We start from the raw sequence: 25,912 nt of genomic DNA on the forward strand, positions 1-25,912 counted from the left end.
AGTTCACTTCAAAAATGGTCTTATTAGGGGATACAAAGATAGATTACATGTAGATTAGGCTGTACTGAAACAGTTTTTTCTTTGTGTATCTTCATATTTTATTTAATATACACAGAAATAAGCTTTCAACATATAGCTTATGGTGACATTTGTATAACTACTGGTTATTTTGACATTATTTCTATGTTGTTTGTGAGGGATTGTGGAAGAAATGAAGATCTGGAAGCTAATGTGAGAATGACCAGAGACTCGTGTATTTAGAAATCAGATGCCGTATGCATATTCAAATCAGCATAGATTCACTGTGCATTTACAAAGGAATATCCCTTTCCGGGTGATTACAATAATTTTTATAACTTGAAACAATGAAAAGAGAATAAAACTTAACATATGGTACATGTGTAGTACACAATAAGATTTTGCTTACCAGTAAACATTGCTTGTTCTTGACAGATACAGAAGTCTTGTATATCAAAAGTAGAATCTTAAACCATCTTGAATATTGAGGCCTATTCTCTGTTCTCTACACATCTCATATTAACCATAATGTCCTAGACAACTACATCATTTCTTACAGTAACAAGCACCAATGTTACCATCATGCATACAAATTTCTTTTCTTCTTTTTTTCCCTTCTAGTGTAAGTTTTTTTCCTTCCACTGTGTAAGTCACATACAGAAATCAAATGAAACCACGATGATCTGGCTATTAAGTCCTACTTCCATAGTAAACAAAAATAAATCATTTTATAGAAAGTGTATAGTAATTCCAGATTTTTTTAAATCAGGCCTAGGGAGAATGTGACTGCTCAGTAGTTGTAACTAGGCATGCTGGGTTTTACAGTTTCACAACAACTCAAGAACCACATGTTGCTTTTCTGTTATTTAAATAATGTAACAACACAAGTGGCAAGCCTGAGAATTTTTTGTTATTTGCAACTAATTCCAGTAATGTAACAGTGATCATGATCTGAACTAAAGTAGTGGAAGGAAATGACCGCAAATTCTGCATACATCTGAAACAGATCTCCCCTTGCACCTCTCTGTGCTTAGAGAGGTGGAACGGGGAAGGTAGAGGGCGAGCCCAGCAATGTAAAGGCATGTTCATGCTCTGTACATGCTATGCTGAGTTGAAAGCAGCCGCAGATAGGTCTCTAGGAGACGTATCTTTTGCGGGTGCTTTCTCCTAGTACAACGGAGCTTGCATCATTAAAAAAAGAAGCAAAAAAATAATTACATTTTAAAAAAACATGTGCACCCCTTAGCAAAGCCTAGTGCTGTTTGGTGAGGGGGGGCATCAGTTTATAGTGATATCGTCTCTATAGCCTATGACAGCACTTGCCTGTGTCATACTCAAAATAAAGCTTGATTTACCATGTAAATCATGTTCTCAGAAGTCATAGCTCTGACACTGGCCTTTTGGCTGGTTGGGAGAATTTTTATATTTGCATGGCCATTAGGCTGGGGCTGTACCCACACGGCACTATGTATAGTCATTTATTGCACACCTTGTTTGTCGCCTTCACATTTATGTGTTTTGTTTCATGGGCTCTATATTTCCCAGAAGATCTAGGGAAGATGTTGTGGCCCGGAGGTTCTCATCACCCTGAACATTTGATCAGCTCCCTTCCAGGGGTGGGCAAGTTTCCAGACCCTGGGCGAAGCTTCTGAAGGTATCAGGGTAAAGGGACCCACCTAGCCTTGCGGCGAAGCTAGGTCCGAAGACCCTTGCCCCCTAAGTAACTGTTTGGTCTTGGCGGTCAGGAATAGAGGGGCCCTCACTTCCTATTTAAAGGGTGCCTGAAGTTTGCCGAACCCTTATTTACTTTTGTTTTTTGCATCTTTTTTTTGCACTAGGAGCAAAAAAGCACAGTCCCGGGCTTTATAAAAAAAAAAACTTTACACTGGCAATGTTATTAATATAGAGCCAAACAGGTGGCACCTAGATTTAGCTTAAAAGTCCCCATAACATTTTTAAGATTTTCATCAGTGAGTATGGGGCATTGAAATTCTACATCTTCATGTAACAATGGTACAAATAACTTACAGGGGTGTAAAGCATTGATACATCTACTGATTGCTTTGTCTCTCCTTCCCATAACAATAATTATCTACATGTTAATACACAGACTTCTTTATTATTCACAAAACAGAAAATGAGATCATTAACTGCAGTGTGCCGGTAACAATACTCATCCAATCAACTTCATTACTTAAAGTGAAAAAGACTGTTACATGGCAGAGTGCTACTTATTACACAACAAGTTAAATATGTTTTAGAGTGAATATCACACATTTAGTCAACATCTTCACACCATTTCCTGTGTGGTAAAAACGGTGGTGTGAAAGGGGGGGGTGTAGTACTCTTGTAAGTGAATTCTTATCACTGCTAATGGCACAAAACATCTGCTTTCTACATGCAAGATTACCTAAAGTGCAAGGGATCATTTTAAAACAGTGTTAACTCTTTATGACGCTAATTATTTTTGCGTTAGTTTTGAAATGCATGAGAGATATTAATAATGCAATAATCTTCTGACCATTTTTTTGGTAGTGATTATCAGACAGACATTAAAATATACAGCATAATAAATGACATCATCATTTAATCCCTCTCTACAGCCACAACTTTTTAAAATTCATAAGGAAAAGTGACCCAATTCCTTAGGGGGGTTAATTATAGATCACGAAACAAGTCAGGTGCAATATAAAGTAATCACAGAAGAGAATGAACCTAGACACATTATGTACATGTTGATAATACAAACTAAACACTTCAGTAGAGATGTATTTCTTCCTCCGTCCTCCCTGGTAACACAGTTGTTCCGTTTACAGGGTGTTTATTTGCACATCATTTCAATACTGAACTTCCTGTATCTACTGTGCAGTCAGGGAAGACAAAGTTTACCATACACTGAAGAACTGGAGAAAAGGTTTTGTGCTTATGTTGGGACTTGTAGAGTTTTTGCTATTGATGGAAATGATAAAACAGGGAGATTAGTTTAGTCAATCTGTATCGGAGTATAGGAATGACATAGCAGTCTAAAGATTGCTTTATATGCTGCAGAAAATCCCCAGTCCTTAGAAGGTTTTCAGTGTGAAGCATTAGAATACTGATACAGTGTTTCAGCACTGGGGAGTGAACAGTAAGTTTATGGGTTGACAAACCCAATGAAGACAATAGAACTTACAAGTCAGTACATGCTGTATAGGTAGAGGATATATAAGCAGTTGTCATTGCTTATATGATAGAAAAGTTAGGTATCCTATAAAACTGATGAGTTGTGAGAGCCAAGACCAGCAACAGTAGGACCGCTGCATCCCTTGCAGGTGGGCAGCCTCTTGGTGACTTCAGCCATGGCTCCGGCCCCCCCGGATCCGGGTAGGCTTTTTTTTTTAAAGAGAACAAGAAGCAAGAAGTGTCTATGGTTGGCAAGGGTCAGAGAGGAAACATGCAGCAGTAGCAGCCAGAAGACTGCCCAGCTGGTCTACCTGAGAGAGCAGCAGCAGAACTCAGCGACCTGGAAGGGATTGTTAAGAACTCTTTGTCCCAGCATTGATCCAGGCCTCTACCTCTATCCCCCATCGCTAGCCTTCTAACCCTTAGGCTTGCCATGCCCAGTCTCCTCTCCCCCAGGACTCAGTCCGCCAGCCCCAGTCAGCCAGCCCCAGCCAGCCAGCCCCAGGTCTCAGCCAGCCAGCGGAGCATTTACTGTAATGGAGAGGAAGGAGTGGAACATTTACCGTGATGGGGAGGAGGAAGTGGAACATCTACTGTGATGGGAAGGAGAAGGGAGCGGAGCATTTACTGGGATGGGGAGGAGGGAAAGGAGCATTTACTGTGATGGGATGGTGAGGGGGAAGCAAAACATTTACTGTGATGGGATGGTGAGGGGTGGGTGCTTTTACTGTGACAGGATGGTAAAGCGGGGGATCAGAGCATTTTCTCTGATGGGATAGTGAGGGGTGAAGTGGAATATTTACTGTGATTGGTCTGTGAGGGGGAGCAGAGCATTTACTGTGATGGTGAGGGGGGGAGAATTTACTCGGATGAGATGGCAAAGGGGGGGAAGGAGCATTTTCTGTGATGGGGCAGGGGAGCGGAACATTTTCTGTGATGAGGGAGTGGGAGGAGGCATGTACTTGTGATGTGGAAGGGGGGAGGCATGTATTGTAATGAGTAAGGGGGGCATTTACTGTGATGAAGGAGCGAGGGAGGCATGTACTGTAATGAGGGATGGGAGGGAGGCATTTACTGTGATTAGGGAGTAGAGGGAGGCATTTACTGCGATGAAGGAGTGGGGGAGGCATGTACTGTGATGAGGGATTGGAGGGAGGCATTTACTGTGATTAGGGAGTGGAGGGAGGCATGTACTGTAATGAGGGATTGGAGGGAGGCATTTACTGGGATTAGGGAGTGGAGGGAGGCATTTACTGTGATGAAAGAGTGGGGGAAGGCATTTACTGTGATGAGGGAGAGGGGGGAATGTACTGTGATGAGGGAGGGGAGGCATGTACTGTAATTAGGGAGTGGGGGAAGACATGTACTGTGATGAGGGAGTGGGGTGAACACATGTACTGTGATGAGGGAGTGGGGGGGACATGTACTGTGATTAGGGAGTGGGGGGAGACATGTACTGTGATGAGGGAGTGGGGGCATGTACTTTGATGAGGGAGGGGGAATGTACTGTGATGAAGAAGGGATACATTTACTGTAATGAAGGAGGGGGGGAGATGTGTACTATGATGAGGGAGTGGGGAGAGATGTGTATTGTGATGAGGGAGTGTGGGGATTTATATACTGTGATGAGGAAGTGGGGGCATTTACTGTGATGAGGGAAGGGGGGAATGTACTGTGATGAAGAAGGGATGCATTTACTGTAATGAAGGAGGGGGGAGATGTGTACTATGATGAGGGAGTGGGGAGAGATGTGTATTGTGATGAGGGAGTGTGGGGATTTATGTACTGTGATGAGGAAGTGGGGGCATTTACTGTGATGAGGGAAGGGGGGAATGTACTGTGCAGAAGGAGGAGATAAAGGATGGGGTACAATACACAGTCATAGTACAGTGTGCAAACAATATGTAATACAATAAGTCACACTCAAGGTTGTCATCTGAATATGTGGGGCCCAGTACTAAGTAATCTTGCATGCCCTCCCGTCCCTCTTCACCGTACATGTGTCCCCCCTCCTTCTGCACAGTACATTCCCCCCTTCCCTCATCACAGTAAATGCCCCCACTTCCTCATCACAGTACATAAATCCCCTTTGTTTTATCACTACTATGTTGTGTATCTCTTATTTGCGGGTTACGCACGTGAGATAGTTGTCAGGTTTGTTGCATGAGCGAGTATAGAAGCGAAGCAGCAGTTAGGATAGGGATAGCCTAGGTAGGGAGACTGTACTCTGGTTACAGGCATCAGTCAGCAGACAAGGAAATTGGAATACCCCAGAGAGTGAGAACCCCCTGGAGTAGCAGAGACCGCAGGATTCGCCGTGGTGGACCAGTTTCCGTATAGTCCGTGTATAGTCTGTATAGTATAGTATAGTCTATAGTATAGTCTGGAGAGGGCGGTACCCAGTGGTGCACTCACCTTGCGGAACTGTCCTCCCTGTATTTCACCCCACCCCCCTTATAGCAAAATGAGTGCCCGGCATACGAGACAAGGGTCTCCCTCCACTGTTGCTTTTGGGTAATCAGACATCTCCCCCACCTTTCTGCGCGGATGCCGCCGAAGCAGAAAAGAAATGCTCCAAAAGGCGGGCGACCGGCGTTGCGCGTATGGTAAGTGTGAGTCCCTTCCCCGTCTTAGATCCCCATCCACAGCCCTCTTTACAAAGTGACCAGACACAGTTGTGACTATGTTCAGCACTTATACATTTGCACACGTTTTGAAGACTAGACTACGTTTGGACAACTGCTGCCTGGCATGATATGCTGGGTATTGTAGTTGCCTAACAGCTGACAAGTCACAAGTAGCCCAAACCTACATACGTACTATAATTCTGTTGTTATAGGTCATGAAAAGGCGTCTACAGCAGGTGACTGTCACAGTACTAGTATGTTACATAGATTCTTCAGTTCCCCAATTTGTTGGTTATGTGGTCGGGTTGGGTGTGTTCTTATCTCGACATCCAGTACAGCCTGGGCGGTTCAGAGACCCAGGAAATATATCTATACAGACAGATGCTTCTTCTTGTGATATGTTTCCTTTATAACTACATCGACAAAGTAAATTCAACTACATTGCCAGGCTGCTGTGCGCAGCTACAGATATGAGTGTCAAAATAAATAGCCACAAAGAGGAACACAACACAGAGGAGAGGGGCTGAAAGCTGCAAAGAAATCTAAGCCAGAAAAGAGGAGAAACAGTACAATGGAGGAACAGACAGAGAAGAAAGGGAGGGATTGTGTGCTCTTGGAGAAAAGGGGGCACTCAGATGAAAAATGGGAGGAATAAGCGGAGGAGGGGTAAGAGGGATTTTACAAAAGGAACTGGGTCTTGTGATGGGTGCCAGCAAAGTCATACTAGAGCAAGAAGTGCAGTTTTAGAGGCAAAATTAAGGTAATAAAGGACCAGAAACTGATCTAGATAAGACAAAATGCTGCTAAAAATTAACCTCCATCCATCTCTCCAACACTTCTCTCCTCAGCACAGAGGGTTAACCAGTGATACTCTTGCAACGTGACTTATAAAGACAGACAGTCCATCCAATGACATGCAAAGGCTTGTAGATGGAATTTTAGGTGCTGGAATTCACTAGGCAGTTATTGCTCTGCATTGGATCCTCAACTATAACTTATTAACATTGCAAAAAGGACTTAATCAGTGTGGTCACTTTGTGCCTGTTTGGTGGTTTTATATCTGCCTGGAGTGAGGAACTCAGACATTGTGCTATTTCAGTAAGTGGAATTTTTTTTTCTGTTTCATGTGTATCTGTAATTGTTCTACCTGTTAGTATTCTAAACAGTTATAGCTTAGAATTTAAGTCTAATGCAAGCTGATGTAGCTTATCAGATAGCATTAGCTGGGGAGTGGACAGGGTGATAGCATGTTGGAATTAGTTTAATTTGCATTATGTTTAATGGATTTAATACAAATATTTAAATACCTAAACTCAAAGAATACAGCATCTATGAGATAATGAGTTTTATTTGGAATGGAAGGAATATTATTTTTTGAGCTTTTGATGTTGTATTCTAAAGAATATATCTAATCATTGAAGAGTCTGGGTATGCATTGTCTCTTAACTATGGGCACTGTCTACAGATGTGCCAGAGATTTCTCTTTAAAATCTATGCCAGGAAAACATAGCACTAAGACCTTTTTCAAAGTTTATTCTGTAAAACTTTAAGAAAAATGAATATACATTTCCTCTATTTATTGATAACGTCTTTATGTTCATCTTTATGGAAGTTTGTTGGACTACACATCCAAAATTGGTATTTACTGTGTTTTCACTGAGTACTTCAATCTTTAATAGGTTTTGTTCCTTTACTCTGTAGATACTAGACATTGCTACCTTGTATAGGGGCTTTACTCTGGTAGAAAATATAATTGCTTCCATATGTGAAACACCAGCACTACTTTTGCTTGCACAGTGTAGACTAGGGTGTGCCTTCAGTGGGCTGCAGTGTTACTTGCCTCAAGTTTACACACTTACAGTACAGCTATCTTGTGATGTGCGCAAAACAGCAGAGGGGAATTCACTGGAGACTGGACATTCTGCTTGGGAACAGTTAACTAGTACTGTTCTCACACAGGAACTCTCTTGATAAATATCAATATGGAATGTTCTGGTGTGAGAAACCAGTAAATACTGCTGTAAGCAAACACTGCGTCATTTCATTTGCTAGTGATTGCCTCAACTCTGTCTTTGTATACCAGCATAGGATTTTGTAACACATCTACCTATGTATGGTCTATGAATTAAAACGTCTCCCAGGTTCAGATTCTTTTAACATAAAGCTACTTATTTTACATAAATATCATTTAACGTCAATGACGCATGTCAGGGTATAGTCTGGCTCCATTACTCCCAGACAATCCTAATTCTTGCTTGTAGGGCTTGCGAGGGCTTGCCAAAATCTGATAGACTGTGAAAGTTTGATCCCATTGACTTCCATTTCGGTTCATTTGTACATATGAACAAAACATTCAATCTAATTCAATAGAGACAGAGGGATAGAATCCCCTCATAGCCTACAGCCATTAACCCATTCACCCCACTGTTTATTGTGTGATCATTTATCAGCAGCCCTTTTCAGGTCCTTATGATGTTTTCTACTGTGTGGTTCCTTTGATTTATGCAGATTTCTGTTTTATGGAATGTATGTATCAGTTCCCCTGCTGACATTGCCCACCCCAAGCCTCCACATTGAGATATGTCAATCATGCCATGTGATGCTTTATTTGCCCTAAACTATGTGATCCTTAATTTGCCCCAAATTAATATTGTCTGTCACGTTTATTAAAACGACATTGGTTGACTTCCTCAGTGATTCTCCGGGAACCATTTTCAGAGACATATATAATACTGCATCAACAGGCAGCTTCACATCGTGGAAACATTGACTGTGGCATATCACAAAAATACTGCAAAATAAAGGCAAATGCTTGCAACACTGACCTTGACATACAATTTTGTTGTACTTAATATATGTTTTCTTAACTGTATAATAAATATGACTGTTATGCAATAGAAATAAAGTGCTTTTGTGTTTCAATTTATTTTTGTTTACCATTTTTCTATATAATTGTGGATTATTAGCAGTTCTAATGCCAAATTAAATTGATTTACTCCCTAATGGGCAAATATACACTTAAATATTAAATGGTAGGTGTTTTAGTCTATCTATAGTGGGGAAAAAGTCACACAATAAAGATGCTTATTGATGTTCCAGCAGTTAGCCGAGCTGTAATGATGACTCATATTTTAGTCATTCGTTGATCTTTTCAACCAAACTTCATTGCACTGAAGTAATTTTCTGTTTAAAGTTCTTCTAAGGCAAGGCTCCACAACTGACACTCTCCGGGGAGACTTTTATACCAGCTTTGTAATTATCAGGGATAAATTAAAGGTTGATGTTTGAAGTTTGGCTAAAGAATTTGGGTTCATGTAAATCTTTGAAATGTTCCTGTTTTGTAGAGTGCAGGGCAGGGAAAGGCTTCTCCTACTTAATTTTAATATTGTCTAGGATATTTGATAGAAATTTTTGCAAAAGTATTCATCATTTGAGTCCTTCATTGGTAAAATTTCATTAGCAGATATATAGACATTTTTATGCCATGAATTGACCAGACAAAACTACACTTTAAACCAAAGTTGCCTACTTTCCTGGAATGTCCGGGAGACTCCTGAATTTTTTGAGAAAGCTCCCGGACTCCCAGGAGAGCAGGGCAACCTCCCGCAACCAGCTCTCCTCGTTGATTAAGTGGGTGGGGCTAAATGTGTCATCCTGGTCCCGCCCCCTGTTGTGATAGGCTGAAATTATCGGGCCATGTCCCCATAAAGGATCCCCTTCCCGGACAGCTTGCTGCAAAAGTCAGCAAGTATGCTTTAATCCCCGGCAGCTACTTGATGAGAGAGGCACTAATGTTTCTATTTCTGATTAGGGGCGGTAAGTGTAATTATGTATTGGTGCAAATTGCAGCCATATATAATGAAGGACTGCTGCTATTTACCATGTATGGGCTACTTGGGAACTCCAGCGAAGACCCCTATCCTCCAGGAAGACTTTTTGTTCTTCACCAGCTGTGTGGCATCCATCTAAGGTAGAGAGGCTTCATTGTAAAAGTCAAGTAGCGTCATCCTTACGTAGCATTTAAAGCACTCATGCTTCCCATCTGAACTCTATGGGCCTGATGTAGAGTTGGATGCAATATACACTTATATCGTAATGGCTGGACCTACATGTTACCAATGGTGTAAGTGAAGTTACTATTATAAAGAACGGGATTGGTCCACTAATATGTATCTGAAGAAAGATAAAAGACCATTAGTAGCTTAGCTCAAAGAAGCAGGTCTATCTCAGTGTTGAACAAGAATCAGCCATTGGACAGGAGGAAGTGAATACATGGTGTCCACAGAGGCTCACTTGACCATTCTGTCAATGGGTAATTTCCATCCTTAGTTACTTTTTATAGTAATTTTAATGCTGTCCACACACACATGCAGATATTTTGGTGCATAAATAGCAAATTACCCCAATATCTTATATGGTCCCAAAATGATCCGTGCAGCATCAATTGCATGAGATTTGGTCATGCAAGAAAATCTGGCTAGTAGATGGATGTGTGAGCTGGCCATTGGGCCCTTAGTGGCTCATTTGGTACGTGCATGTTTCCAAATTGAATATGGATCCTGCTGCTCAAAATCCGAACTGAATGGCAGGATCGGCACTTTCCATTGACATATGTTCTTTACAAGTTATGATAATATGAGTTTTATAAATAGTTCCAAATTCTGCATTTACAATGGGGATTTAGTGTTTTTAACTAAATTTTACCACAGGACCTTATGTAAGACCTGCTAAGATATTTATGTTTCCCAGTACCGATCTAAGAGCACTATTCCAAACTTTGGGTGAGACATTTCCATTCTCAGGTCTCTAACATCTCTGAATATAAAATATATGACTGTTTAAAATTGAAAATGAATGATTGGGGAAAGAGGATAATGAATTTACCTAAACATGCACCGTAGTGTGTTACATTACTGCACAGGAAAGGTTCATGTCACTGACCTTTTAGGAAAAATGTTCCTGTAAATTGAATGCATGAAAAATGTGTGCTACAGAAAACCACTGTTGATATTGCAGTACGGGTGTGGTCCAAATGTTAAAGGATATTCACATATCAAATAACTAAATCAAACAATTGATTTAGATTTACATTGTTGTCCTGAAACAAGATGTTATTACAGGATATTCATTATTTCTGCTATAGAGTAATACCGGAGAGTTATGCTTATATGGACTAGCAGGTTAAATCCCAGACTTCCAAATGAATCACTTAGCTGGTTTCACAAGCACAAATAAGCACCTTAGTTGCAATGTATGGGGTGAGAAAGTGACAAGTGTCTTAGCAAGTGTTAGAGGAGAACTGTGCACCTACTAAGAAGGACAATGGGAAGTTGAGCAGACTAACATTGTCTTTTGCCCCCAGCATTGTGTTACTACTCTTTATATATATACATGATCATAATATTATGCAGCAATGTACAGAGAATATGCATTTATTCATATTAAAAGAACAGGAAAAGGACAATATAGTGTAGTATTTCAAGACGTCAAACAAATGAACCAATAAAGTGCAGCTTTAATTAATGTGGAATCAAATTACCTTATCTTAAACCAGTGGTGAACAACTGATACTGAGCTCCAACATCAGATTATACTGTGATTCCCACCAAAGCCCTGGAGCATTCTGAAAACAGGTGTTTCAGGTATCTTTCTTTAGGAGCAATCTACATCTTTCACATGTCTTTCATAGGAAATTTAGTGTAGTACAGCAAATGTTTTTCCTGCTGGGATAATCAGAGTCTCCCAAGAACAGGGACTTACATCTATTAAAGGCTGCACTCATAAACCCTGTCTATCTAATCTAACTCTCCATCTCCTCTTCGATGTCCTCACATTTTCTCAAAATTAACATTGCCAAAACCGATCTCTTTGTCTTCTCTCCTTCTAGATGTTCATCTCACCTTAATCTCTTTATCACTGTTAACAACACCACCATCTCATCTGTTCCCCAGCTCTGCTGCCTGGGTGTCACACTCAACTCCTCTTTTTTTTTTCCCCCCGACATTCAACCTCTTGCCCAATCCTGTTGCTTCTAACTACACAGCATTACCCGCTTACGGCCCTTCCAATCCCTGAATGCCACCAAAACCATTATCCATGCACTCATCATCTCCTGTCTCGATAACTGTAACCTTCCCTCACCGGCCTCCCTGCTTCTTCCACCTCACCCCTCTACGTTCTATACTTTCATGCCGCTCTTCTTCTGCCTCCCATCTCTGCCTTGCCATACACTGGTTCCCTCACCTACAAAGCCCTCTCCCACTCTCCCATACATCTTTAACCTCCACTCCATTCATACTCCCTCCCACTCCCTGAGATCAGCCAATGACCATCACCTCTCCTCCCCTCTGATCACCTCATCCCACTCCAGAATCCAAGATTTCTCTCGTGCTGCCCCTCTCCATTGGAACAACCTCCCACACTGTATCTGACAGTCCCCTAATTTGTGCTTCTTCAAACGGGCACTTAAAACTCACCTGTTCCGAAAAGCCTACCAGCTGTCCACCTAGCCCTCTCTCCATGCTTGTTCTCATCACCTTTCTCTTCCCTGCTCCTTTACTCCAGATTGCTAGATTCCCTCAACTGACTCCCTTGTGTGCCTGCTGTCTGTTTGCCCTCCCTTTAGGATGTAAGCTCTTATGAGCAGGTCCCTCTTCCCTTCTGTCTCCATACCTATAATTCTGCTCCAGCTTCATTGTAATAGCTATGCCTTGAGCCTTTGGAGTCTTGGTATTATTCGTTTATTGTTCTGTACTCTTTTACCCTGTATGGTCTACTGTTTGTATTAGGTACGGCGCTGTGGAAATCTTGTGTTGCCTTATAAATAAAGGATTATAATAATAACTCCCCTACCACACACTCAAATACACAATAAGGGAAATTTTGTAAGAAACCATCTAACCTCCCAGTCGGAGGGGGAACTACAGTGGCTGCAAGGGCTGGGGCCACCACAGGGCCCAGGGGTAAGTGGGTTCTGCCAATGCCAGTGGTCTCCTCCCTCCAAGGCATCAACAGGAGACCCCCCCAGACCCCTGGGGCCCCTACATTATCATCCAGTGCTTCTGCTTTGCTCTCAATAGAGTAGAGTGGACTGGAGTCCTCTTTCAGTGTGGCTGCACATGCATAGTGTGCATATGTGCCGGCCACGCATGTTCAGAAGAAGTCCCCTCTCTGTTCTTTCCATAGTAAAATGAAGAGCCAGAGTGGATACATCAACATCTTGGGACCCCTGTCCAAACGTGGCTATGGGCAGGTGCGGGCTGGGAGAGGGATGGCCGGGGGGCACACAGGCGGCCGCATCTCATGAAAAGGGATGCGGCCGCGTCATTGATGACGCGGCCACATCCCCTGTCATGTGATGCGGCTGTCTGTGCGCTGACGCGGCCGCATCTGATGTCATCAGATGCGGCTGCGGGGGAAAGTTCTGCATCCGGGGGGCGGCCTGACCGAGCGGCCCGGGGGGCCGCTGCCCCCCGGGACAGCCCGCCCCTGGCTATGGGGCACGGTGATGCAGAGATCTGCCACTGCTCCCAGAATATTTTTGGGAGGAAACCAGAGTACCCGGAGAAGCTTCGCACAAGTAGCAACCTGCTCAGATCCCATCCCAAGCAGCACCCCCCTGCCGGAGTTTGCGCATGTACATTGTACCACAAGAGTATTTTATGAACTTTTTAAGGTTTTTCAAAAGTCTCAAAAGGCAAAGCTAATAATAACACATTGTATGACCATATAGTAGTGATAAACTGACAACTTGATTTGCAGCATGCAATATCTTATTATTATTCAGTATCTAATAGAGGCATCATGTTCTCATACTCCCCAACAGTCCCAATTTCCAGTGCTCAAAAGAGAAGGGACTTTGTGATAAATGGCTCTCTGGTGTGAATTTTCTGCATTTAGGATTGGTTTAAGAGTTTTGTATAAACCTGACAAAATAAGCTTACAATCTGAAGGAGACGGGAAACATGAGACATAAGGTGTAAGGGGAAACAGGAGGAGATATGGGAAAGTACATAGATTAGAGGCAAGCACATCTTCCCCCAAGGTCAGGGAAATATCTCCATAGAGCTGAGACAATAACTGGGAAAGGGAGTGGACATATGCTACAGAGAGCTGACATAAACTGTGATCCACAGCAACCAAAGCTGTTTAGAAATTGAAGAAAATGTTGGTTGGTATTGGTTAAATCACATTTCTTTATATTATTATTACTTTTTATTTACATAGTGCAACTATATTACACAGCGCCGTACAGAGAATATTTCTCACTCATAACCCCAGCTGCCTGGCAGCAATGCAAACCACTGTGCCGCTCTTCTGTCCCAGATCCCACCACGTTACTAATAACTATACCCCATTGTGAAAATGAAAAAACAAAAAGCATAGAGGGAAGACATTCATCATTGGAAATAGTGCAGCCATGAATGCTGAAGTGCAAAGAAGGTGGTGCCAAATCCTCTTCCACAGAATCATGGTGCAGATCCTGGAGTAATGCTGTTGTTCTGCTGTTTCACATCTACCAAGCATCCACTATTTTAAAGACCAAGTTTTGGACAAAATATACCCCAAGACTTCTCCTGCGCTGCCCCCCTTCACTGGAATGACCTGCCGCGCTCTATCCGTCTCTCTCCCACTCTTAGCTCCTTCAAACGGGCACTAAAAACCCACCTTTTCCTCAAAGCCTACCCACCTTCCACCTAACCCTGCCTCCCCTCCTTTATACGCCAACTCACTCCCTCTGTACTTGTGTTTTGTTCACCCTCCCTTAGGATGTAAGCTCATTGAGCAGGGCCCTCCTCCCTCTTGTGTCCTTACCAGCTCTTCTGCTCCATCTCTACCGCATTAGCCTGCTTAGAGCTCCTGAAGTGTCAGTATTTTTTGTTTACTGTTCAGTAATGTAATACCCTGTACTGTCTACTGTTTGTGCATTGTACGGCGCTGCGGAACTCTTGTGGCGCCTAACAAATAAAGGATAATAATAATAATAATAATAATGTAGCAGGCTGCATCTTAAGTTCTCATCAGTGGTTTGTAATTCAATATTTGTTTTAGTAACGGTTTGCAAATAAAATATACAAAATACCTGTGTGTATATTCACAATGAATTTATAAGCAACATTTGCTGTTAGATAAATCTTAGCAAGATGTTAATGAAGACATTAAGATTTAATACACTTTATGTCAGGAATCCATTTGAGTAGAGAGGTGTGATATCACAGGAGTACAGCTCCCTTCCTGACAGATTTCCATACGGGTGACTAGCTAGCTGCATGTCTAGATCATGACCATATACGCCGTTATTACTGACTGGATTGACAACTTCCTGTCATCACAAAAAGGTCAAAGGGCAATAGAACATGCTGTACATCTCATTTTCCACACTAGGAAACATAGGAAATTGCCTCAGTTTTTTTTGTCTTTCATGCTGTGTATATTGTCTATGCCAACATATTTTGCCCTATTGGGAACATGTACAGTGTGTTCTAACTACATGCTTATTCCAAAAATTACATAATAAAATGAAGGCTACTGATGTCCCTATGGTTGTCAATTTAGCTTAGTCCACAGGAAAGCCATAGAATAGTGATGAGAAACAGGTGGCCCTAGGGCCGCATGTGGCCCTCCAAGCCTTCAGCTGTGGCTCCCAGCTCCTTGCTGGCTTAATGTCAGATTTGTATGTTATAGCTTGTAACACATGCTTAAAATTCCTGCTGATATTTTATTACTGATATGTGTCTCTTTCCTTGATTAAATGCATTGTTTTAACTAATAACTGAGATAAAGGGTAATGTGCTGCCCCTTTGAAGGCTAGAGAGCCGCCCCATGCAGCCCCTGAAATGTTTCAGGTTGCCTATCACTGCCATACAAGATCATTAATGTACTTAGCATATCTAACTAGACTGATAGTGGTTCCTGTGGTGTTGTTATTCCACATGTAATCAGGCCACGGTTTTATTAGCATTCAAAATTGAAGTAACCAAGCAGCAATTAACTTTTATATTGTTGTAGTGCAAGGTATACACTGTTTGATTGCTGTATATTGTTGCACGTTTGCATGTGTGGTGGTCCCCAATTTATATTTTACTCAGAAATATAGAATTTAATGGCAGATAATGCCATCTAGTCTGCCCAATTTGTAACATATGGCAACCTCAAACCCTATTTGTTCCTTTATTGTTTGCAATGATATCATTGGGCCTGATTCATTAAAGATCTTAACTTAAGAAACTTCTTATTTAAGTCTCCTGGACAAAACCCTGTTACAATGCAAGGGGTGCAAATTAGTATTCTGTTTTGCACATAAGTTAAATACTGACTGTTTTTCATGTAGCACACAAATACTTGATAGCTTGTTTGTACACTGAAATTTAAAGTTGATATTTGTGTGCTAGGGGTTAAGTCTCACTGCATACTCCAGCCAATAGGATCACAGGGGGAGGGCCTGTGGCTGCCCTATATATTCCTCCCCCAGTGGCCTCTTTTGCTGCACAAATTCCTGTTCCACCCTCCCGATATGCTACCACAAGCCTGCTGTGGTCATGTCATTTAGGATGTTCTGTTTCTTACCTTTTTTATGTACGGTTCTATAGTGGAGCTACTAACCATTTATTTTCCCTAGTTTCCCTAACCAGAGGAGGGACAGTTGTCGGGAAAGCTTTTGCAGCCAGCGACTAATATATACGGTGCTATCGCTGATTGGCCGCAAGTCACGGCCCCTTTTAAAGCAACGTGGCTCTTGGTCCCTTTGTGTAGGGAATCCAGTGGCGGAACTACCATTGGTGCAGAAGGTGCGGTGCACCAGGGCCCATGGAGATAATGGGGCCTGCTGTGCGGGGAACTAGCAAGCTTTGGGCCCCGGTTCCCTTCTCCCTGCTTCCCTACACCAGGGCCAACAGTTCGCTAGTTCAGGCTCTGGGGGATCCCTTGACCTGTTTTGTGTGAGTCCAGAAGGGGAGTAGTCACTCTGATGCCAGATTTAGCACTGCCAAAATCATAAGGCAGTATATCCTGGCACCAGTGTTTAGTGTCGGACAGCCATACGCTGCTAAATTTTGGGTATTAGTTAGTAGCTGACCTGCGAGGGCTTTCACCGCCACTATAATTTATACAATTAATAAACTGTGACCTTTTGCCAAAATCAATTTGTGTCCGCATCTTTATCTATTGATGTGAGTATAAGGTTAATTAGGTAGAATAGTTTGTGCAATGAAGAGAGGCATCAACAGTATGTAGTTTATTGTTTAAGTACTAATTCACTATATTAAATGAAAGACAATATTTCATTTACTGACGTGTAATTTACTGACTAAAATTACATACAGAATTTGCCTTATTGACAGATTATCGCTTAACTACTGATTTATTCACTGAAATGGAAGACAATATTCGACCTATTGGCCCATTATCAATTAACCACTATTTTACGATCTAAAATGACCATGTTTTACTTACTGACTGATTATTCCTTAACTATTAATTACTAAATCGACAGACAATATAACAGATTACTATTATAAGTACCTGACTAACTGTTCTATCTGTCCCTGTTCCCTGCACTTTTCTTTGATTCCTGCCACACCTGTAAAATCCCTCAGGCCTGCTGATAAGGAACTCTTCAACAGTCTCTTCTGTGCTCTGATTGACTGAGTGACATCACACAGTCACTCAGCCAATTAGAGCATAGACATGCCCTCTACCTACACTGCCCAACGTATATGAAATGTTTGTTTAACTCATTTAAGTGAATAAAGTTTCGTTTTTTCTTTTGGTACTTTTAATTATAGGGACGTCACTGTAATTCGCAAGCGCTGTGCTGCTGCTTACATCTATGCTGCTCTTTTCAAACCTTCCACTGCTTGGCTGATATGATAACTTTTCACTGACTTCAGACTGGCAGGTGGGGATTTAAAAAAAAAAGTTCAAGTTGCAAAAGCTGTGCAGCGCTGAGGAGCTATAGTGGTGTCTGTATAATTAACAAGTATCAAAAGGGCTGACAGACACAATATTTCAGGCACCCCTACCACTGCATTCCCCTGGTGGGCCCTTCTTCCCTCAGGCTGACACTGCTTCACTCTGCGCTGTATTCTGTTTTCCTTGTTCAACTAAATTTTGTGTTTCACATCTTCACTCATTTGCCAACACTCAACCCTCTTATTAATAGCCCTCTCTACTCTCCCATAGTTTCCCATTTCTATTGTAGTCATCTCTTTCCCAAACACTTCCCTTGTCCCATATTCACTGTCTGCCTCATGTCATGTCAATTACATCTTCTACCCTCTTTACTGCTTTACACTGCTAAAAAGCACTTTCCCACCATTTACACATACTTGCCAACTCTCCCGGAATGTCCGGGAGACTCCCGAAATTCAGATAGGTCTCCCAGATTCCGGGGAGAGCAGACAAGTATCACGCATACTGGAACTTACTCATCAAAACGACGCGATTCGTGGTAAATCGCTTCATTTTTGACGCAATTGACCGCGCCCCACCCCCTTCCGTCCTCCAACCACAACCCCTGCCCGGGTTGGCAAGTAAGCATTTACATTGTGTATTAATCCCTACTCTGCTGCCTGTGAATAGAACATCCCTCTGTAAGGAATACATTTGTTTACATAGTAGTTCCATTTTACATTTCTTCCTTTTTATTAAAATTCTACTTGAAAACATGTGGGTACGGAGACAGGGATGAAGGGGTAAACTATATACCCCTGAACTCTGTCAGGGCATCACACATATTTGAATTTAATAAAAATATATTTTAAATAACCATGGCATTCATTCTATTATATATTGTAGGTGCTATATAGAATATGTTTTTTTTACCTGAATACAATATATGAAGTACCTCCTACTGTATGGCCCAATAGATGTGTATAAACACTGTGCAAGTACTAATTTGCTTATGTATACACCTGACATCTGCTGTATTCTGTGCAGTTGGCTGACAGGTAGTGTAAGTAAACAAAGAACCTAGTTGTGTGTCATTCTCTCTAATACAAACACTTTGTGCTCCAGGTTTCAGCAGTAGATGTGGATGACGCCTCTGCCTAGACCCTTCTAGACCTATTGCAGCATTTCTGGAAGAAGCTATGTCTCATTCAGACTCTGAGGACTCCGACTCTCCAAAACGTGCATTTTCTTCTCTAGAGACTCATGATGAGGATTCACTCGTTGCCTTTAGTAAGGGAGAGAAAGATGGGAAGAGAGATAAGAAACCCCCAATGGAATCAGGAATCCAGAAAGAAAGTGACAATTTACCGCCTGTCATTGGCTTCGACTCAAATTTTTTGGCTGGGATACAAGGCAACGGAGCCAAGTAAGTTTATAAATTTGATGTTAAAGAGCACTTGTTGCCTACATGCATTGGAAGTAGCCATTTTGAATGTCATTTTATTCTTGCGTTATGTCACGGCTTCCTAGTACATTGATAAGCTGTTCTCTTATGAAAGATGAATCAGCACGCAAAACGGCTGTCTCCTCTGTGTTTGGATGCTGGGTCCACTTTAAATGCTTCTGTCTATGCAACAAAACATTATTTGAAGGTATCCAGCACAGTGCCTCAGTTCATTTTCAAAATGTTTTTTTTTTTTACCTTGATTTATAGAAACTTACTGGACAAATTGACAGAGTTACATGACTCCAATGCCAGTATAAATAGTAAACAGAACTATCCTTGTTTATTGGAATCTTTTATATCTGTGTACCATAAGCTTGGTTATGGGCTGGTTCTCTTTAAATAAAACCTTCCAACTTCTGATAGACTGACTTAAATATTTAAAATGGAGAAAAATATATTTTATTCAAGTTTAGTAACAAGTCACTGTGGGGATTGTAGTGTGCACCGAGATAGTGTAATATGTTTAGATGCTCAGAAGCAAAGTGACACTGGTAAATATAGGTAAATATTATACTATGCAAATATTTTTGGGTGGGATACTTTTAAAGATTAAAAGTTGGAAAATCTTGCACTAGTATTTATCAATATTCTGATGAAGAATGTGGCATAAAAAATAAAGGTCTTCCCAGTTAGTTACCGTGGTTTTGTTTGGCTTCATAAAATCCTCTTTATTTGGGGTTTTCATTGACAGGACATCATTTCCACCTTTGTCTCCATCTCTTGTTCTAATCGTGGTGATTTAAGACTGAATCCAGAGTAACAGAGGCAGCTTCCGAAAAATGTTCTTGTTACACCCAAGTGACATCAGATAAATTAACCCTGTGTTCTTAAATTGCCCCCATCCTCTCTGTGCACAGCAGAAGTCTTAAGCACACGTCATGTTATCTGCTGCATGTCTGTTGTGCACATTTTAAATATTTATAGCAATTTTATAATAATAAATTCCCTGCATCGTTTGTACATTTATCTATTTCCTAGATTATAGTCTTCACAAGTAATCTTTATTTTACCTATAATGAGAAAAGATAAGGTGTAAGTAGTTACTCTGTGTGTGTATGCAATTAGCTTTCAGGATGTAAATATTATAGTGTTGAAAATGCCACTCGCTCAAATGAGTTACATTTAGCCTGTGAACACTGACCTTTAGCAAGTAAATTCAATATAAATGGAAATCCCCTCAGTAAAGCAAGTGATAGTAACCTGTGGCAACAATAGCAGGTTCACTAATAAGGTTTGTAATAAGTTTATATGAGCTTGTTTGAATGTATGCTGTATCATTTTTTTTTTTTAAAGATACAAAATGTGTCCAATCCTTTTCCCTTCCCCCCAGATACACATTTCTAGTTAGACATGTTTCCTTCATACTAATTTGTCCGTTGTGTCAATGAAAATTGATGGACTATTTGCATATGTCTTCTGTACTAGCTTTGTATACATTATTGTCTATATAGCTGGCAAAGTAAACTACTGTATATACTCCAGTATAAGTCGACCCGAATATAAGCCGAGGCACCTAATTTTACCACAAAAAACTGGGAAAACTTATTGACTCGAGTATAAGCCTAGGGTAGGAAATGCAGCAGCTGATGGTAAATTTCAAAGTACATGCGACAAAAACAATCACAGTAATAGCAATAATGATAGGCGGATAGAGCAGTATAGTGTCACTGCCTGTGATGAAACGGGGTGTTACTAGACTGAGAACTTTGTATTCATCACCCGTTTCTCACAGTTTAATGTACTTTTTAATCCTTGGCCCAGTCTAAGTATATACACAAGAGCATCGGTATATTATGTGTATTATTATTTCATGCTATTAGGTACATTTTGCCCTTGCTATTACCTGCGATATTGTATGTAGTATAAATATAAAGAATATTGCCATACTGTGTGAAAATATCAGAACAGCAGCAGTCATTTTGCTTGTGTTAGCTAATGTAATTACCATTTGTGTTAAATATCTATTGTATGAGGTGCTGCTGAGATTTGGTTTGTAATCAGAATAATGTCTGAGTTAACTAGTTGGCAGCCCATGTTAATTAGCCAGGTCAACAAGTAACCTGAGAGGTAATGAGGTTAGAACTTCTAATGATATGCAATGTGCCTCCACAGTAATATATTGGTTGAAATAGCATGGGAAAATGTATCAATATGTATCAATATAAATGTAATTGTATCAAAAGGTATCACAGACTTATATTGTGTAACACTGCTGATATAATGTGTCAAAAGTCTTATTGTTCCATGTAAGCGTGCAGTGTCATTCCTTGATGTACTATTGTAACCCCATGTGTAGTGTATCCAGCCAAAACAGCTAATTGAGTCAAGCCATTCTATTGTCTAATCAAGATAACAGGGAGAGTATGTCTAGCAGCTAAATTGTTGACTAGGAGACCCCTTCGGTAAAGGGGAGGTTTGAGACATGTGACCATACTTCCTGTGTATACAGAAAATAATATAGGGAGAGGAGAATGCCAGGGGAGGTATTCTAGTTTGGAGGATCCTGGTGTACAAGACATCAGTGAAAAGGACTCTGGGCCAGGCATTGTGGTGCCGCTGGAGGAAACCCTACAAGGACAGGGGCGGTGTGAGCCAGTAACCCAGGCTGGGGGACACCATAACTGTTTTTCTAATCGGTAGTGGTAATATTGCGGGAGGATAAGACCCTGAAAGAGACAGAGGGCTAGATTTACTAAGCTGCGGGTTTGAAAAAGTGGGGATGTTGCCTATAGCAACCAATCAGATTCTAATTTCCCTTTTTTTAGTACCTTCTACAAAATGACAGCTAGAATCTGATTGGTTGCTATAGGCAACATCCCCACTTTTTCCAACCCGCAGCTTAGTAAATTTAGCCCAGAGATTATTACTTTGGAGTGCTGACTGCAAGAGGCTGCTGAAGGATACATGCTACCATTTACCCTGTATCTTGTGAACGTCTTGTGGTGTTGTGCTGTCGTAATAAAGTCTCATTTTGAATATATTCTGGTCTACCCGAGTGAGTTGAATCCCACATAGGGTAACTGCCATCCCAGCTAAGGGTGGTACCCTCACACTGCCGATGGGCAGATCATCAATAGTCTGTGTGTAGGCAGACAGTTAGCTGTAATGTCTTAATACACAAAGCAGTCACTGGTGGATGTCAGAAGGAAATATGATTATGGATGTTGCTCTTGTTGTCCTCTGTATGTATACAGCGATATTGTGCAATTATGGTAGTTAATGCGCTTTAACTGCCATAATCGAGGATGCTGCAGCTCCCAGATCTGGTTTCAGTGTCCTTATGTGCACCTCTGTCCGCCGTTGGCGGTGACGTGGTGGAGCAAGTCGTCGGTCAACCTGATGTTTAGGGCAGCTATGGATGTGCTCGGGATCACTGTGTTGCTGCCGTAAATCCCGATGATGTGGTGGTATTCCCCTGTGTAAGCGCTGTGCGCTCCGTGTCTGGCTCTGTTGCCACATGTGCTGGTGCTGCAACCCGCGCACAGTTTAGTAAATATACCCCAAGTCTCTTTGAATGATCACATGGATCGAGTTTTCCTTGGAGCTATGAACCCCAGCAACAACTTTAACAAAATGAGTATCCCAGCTCTCTTTGGCTATTCCACCATCATTTCCTGCCCCATCCTGTAGAGGGGAGCAGACACTGGAGACTAGAAGCAGACATAGGATCAGGGATTTGTGTTTTGTGTATTGAGTGTGTAGACAACGCCTTGTGTTGGGTACTGTGGCCTTCATTTTACCCATCATTCTAATGGGTAAAATCTACTTAGAGTTTGTAGCAAAACAAAGTTTATTTAATGTAGTAATAGTACACAATCTGTCCTAACATGATTATAATTATCTGTAATTATGTAGGCTCTCTACGCAGCTTACTTTGAAATATATTGCTGACATATGTCTAACATCGATATTGCTGTATTAACAGTGCCCCTAAAATCGATCGCAAAGATGTCTACACAAGAGACAGAATATTCAATGCTGTCACTAAAGGTGATACCGAGGCCCTGACTGGGCTAAAGAGCTATTTGCACAACAGCATGAAGCTTCTAACTAACACTGAATTCAAAGGTAAGTGCTGTGTGTGTTCTAGTTCTTGTAAGTATACAATCATTTCTACAGAACATTTTAGGTAAATACCATTGTACATCTCGGTTGCCCACAGGCAGGCTATAGGTAATTACACTGATTTGTACTTTATGCTTCAAACACTTCTTTTTTTGCTTCCATGCTGAATTGCTGTTTGAGTTTATTTTTGCAAATACTTTTCTAAAGCCAGTAATATTACTATGCCCCTGTCTGGCTGCCTACACAGTGTCCACAGCCATTTGGTGGGTTACATCAATATCCAGGAGAACGCAGGTTCAGTGACAGCATTCTCTTCAATTAATAGGCTGCATTCTAACTAATTGCATTCCTGCTAAAAACCTTGATTTTCCAGAGAAAATCTTGTCTCAGACAAAATGAGTGTGGTATGGGTGTGGCCTATTTTGTCCTGATTTCCCGTTAGCTGGCAGGTATGACATAGGTTTGAAGGGGATGCACTTTAAAGTAAGGCTCACATTTATCTCATATTTGACATTCACATACAGTAAAACATAGGCCAGTCAGCAATGGTAATCAGTGCTGGTACTACCATTAGGGGAACCTAGGCAGATGCCTAGGATGTCAAAGGTTAGGAGGCCTCTAGAACACTAAATGAGTGTTTTTAATGCCCCCCACAGCACCCCCATATGGAACACCGGTTTCTGACATGAGGGTGCAGCAGATAGAAGCTTCACATCTAAGATCCCGTTGGCTGCTGCTCCTTAGTGTTAGGCTGGGAGTGTGACACATGGCTGTGATGTCAGAGTCAAGCACCACATGTCCAATCCCAGGAAAGCAGGATGCCTTCCCCACCTCTCTCCCATCTGATAAAGTAAGCAGCCACCTAAGGCTCCATCAGGTCTGGCGCCAGTCCTGATGGTAATAGATACATAAAGGTTTGCTAATGACTGGTATATTAAGTTAAATCATTAAACTATGTACACTTGATAAACCCCTTAACCATGCCCCACACCCCTGCTACTTGAGAGATATTCTGCCCCTCCAACTGAACTATCACTTCTCTAAAATCTACTTCTCCAGGAAATGTTCTTTACTTCAATGCTTCTGACACACATAATAGCTTGTAAGTTGTCCAGAGCATTAACCACTCATGCTATGTTTAAGAGACACTGAATTTTAAAAACCTAAGAAATCATACTAACACACAGTATTGTAATTTACTAACCAACAAAATAATAAAGACAAACAATAGATACAATCTAAAATAACCAGCAAAGTATGCTAAAATGTACATTGCACATTAAAATACATTTAAATAATAGTTCCCCTTTAACATTATTATTATTATTATTATTATTATTATTATTATTATTATTATTATTATTATCATTTATTTATGGGACGCCACACATGGTCTGCAGACCCGTACATAGGGCAAAAATCAAAACAGTACATGGTATTACAAGACAATACAGTAAACAATAATATAACTTTCGACACAGCTAATAATAGCCTAAATGAGAAATCGGGTACAAGGGGTATATTCAACACAAGCTGAAACCTATATATGAGTGTGGCCGTGACTAACAGGATCAGAGCCACTGACAGAGGTGTGACTACAATGGAGGAGTGGAGCCAAGGGGCAGAGACCTCACGGATGAGGTGAGCGGCAGTCATAGGTAATGAAAAGAGAAGGTACAGATCAAGAAATCAGAAAGAAGGGGTTAAACTAATAGTGGGTGAGATGGAGCATGTAAGAGGGTGAGGTATACTTCGAAGGGGAATGTTTAAACGGTGGAATGGTAGTCTTTAATGAACAGGTGGGTTTTCAAGGAGCGTTTGAAGCTTTACAGGCTAGGGGATAATCTTATAGAACGAGAGAGATCGTTCCAGTTGTGAAGGGGGGGGGGGGGGGCAACATGGGAGAAATGTTGGATTCTGGAGTGAGGCAATGGTCATTGTCTGACCAGAGAGAGCTGGTAGAGAGGCATCTGGGCACTCGAGAGAGGGGGAAAGGAGTTGAAAGGTAGAGTTTGGTGTCGTCGGCATAGAGGTGATACTAGAGGTCTGAGCTCACCCAGGGAGGAGGTGAGAAAGGGCAGAAGGCCAACGACAGAACCCTGAGGAACTCCTACCTACGGGAAGGGTTGATGGGGGAGAAGGTACCAGAGGTATAAACATAGAAAGAGCAGTTGGCGAATTAGGAGGTGAACCATGAGACCACAGTATCAGAAAGGTTGATGGTGTGAAGGATGTGCAGTAGGAGAGGGTGATTCATGGTGCCAAGACCACAGAGATATCCAGAAGGATAAGCAGGGAGAAATGGCCCCTTGATTTGGCTGAAAGGAGATCATTGGTGATTTTGGTCAAAGCAGTTTCTGTGGAGTGGAGGGGGTGGAAGCCAAATTGGACAGGATCAAGGACAGAGTTGTCAGAGAGGTAGCTGGTGAGACAGTTGTAGACAAGCTGCTCAAGTATTTTGGAGGCAAAGGGGAGGAGAGAGATTAGACAATAGTTAGAGATGGAAGTGACGTGAAGATTGGGTTTTTGGAATGGGAGTGACAAGAATGTGTTTGAAGGATAAGGAGACATTTTCAATGAGTAACATATGTGGGAAAAGAGACATATCAAACATATAATTAGTAGAAAACGCTGAATGAAATAA

General features: G+C 41.5%; 1 protein-coding gene across 3 annotated transcripts in view; it reads left to right on the top strand.

Moving 5' to 3' along the window:
* The first annotated feature begins 6,193 nt into the window (after positions 1–6,193).
* The window catches only part of LOC142139379 (transient receptor potential cation channel subfamily V member 1-like), a 55,700-nt gene continuing 35,981 nt past the window's right edge, over positions 6,194–25,912 (top strand). The window contains exons 1-4 of one of the 3 annotated variants that reach the window (XM_075196940.1): positions 6,194–6,567; positions 6,656–6,905; positions 18,822–19,122; positions 23,129–23,271. In XM_075196940.1, coding sequence (XP_075053041.1) covers positions 18,896–19,122; positions 23,129–23,271 — 370 coding nt within the window. In that variant the 5' untranslated portion in view covers positions 6,194–6,567; positions 6,656–6,905; positions 18,822–18,895. Of the gene's footprint in view, positions 6,906–18,821; positions 19,123–23,128; positions 23,272–25,912 lie in introns of all 3 variants that reach the window. The other 2 variants (XM_075196939.1, XM_075196941.1) reach the window with 2 other exon arrangements.

Source organism: Mixophyes fleayi, chromosome 2 (assembly GCF_038048845.1).
Source record: "Mixophyes fleayi isolate aMixFle1 chromosome 2, aMixFle1.hap1, whole genome shotgun sequence".
NCBI classification, from domain to species: Eukaryota; Metazoa; Chordata; class Amphibia; order Anura; family Limnodynastidae; genus Mixophyes; species Mixophyes fleayi.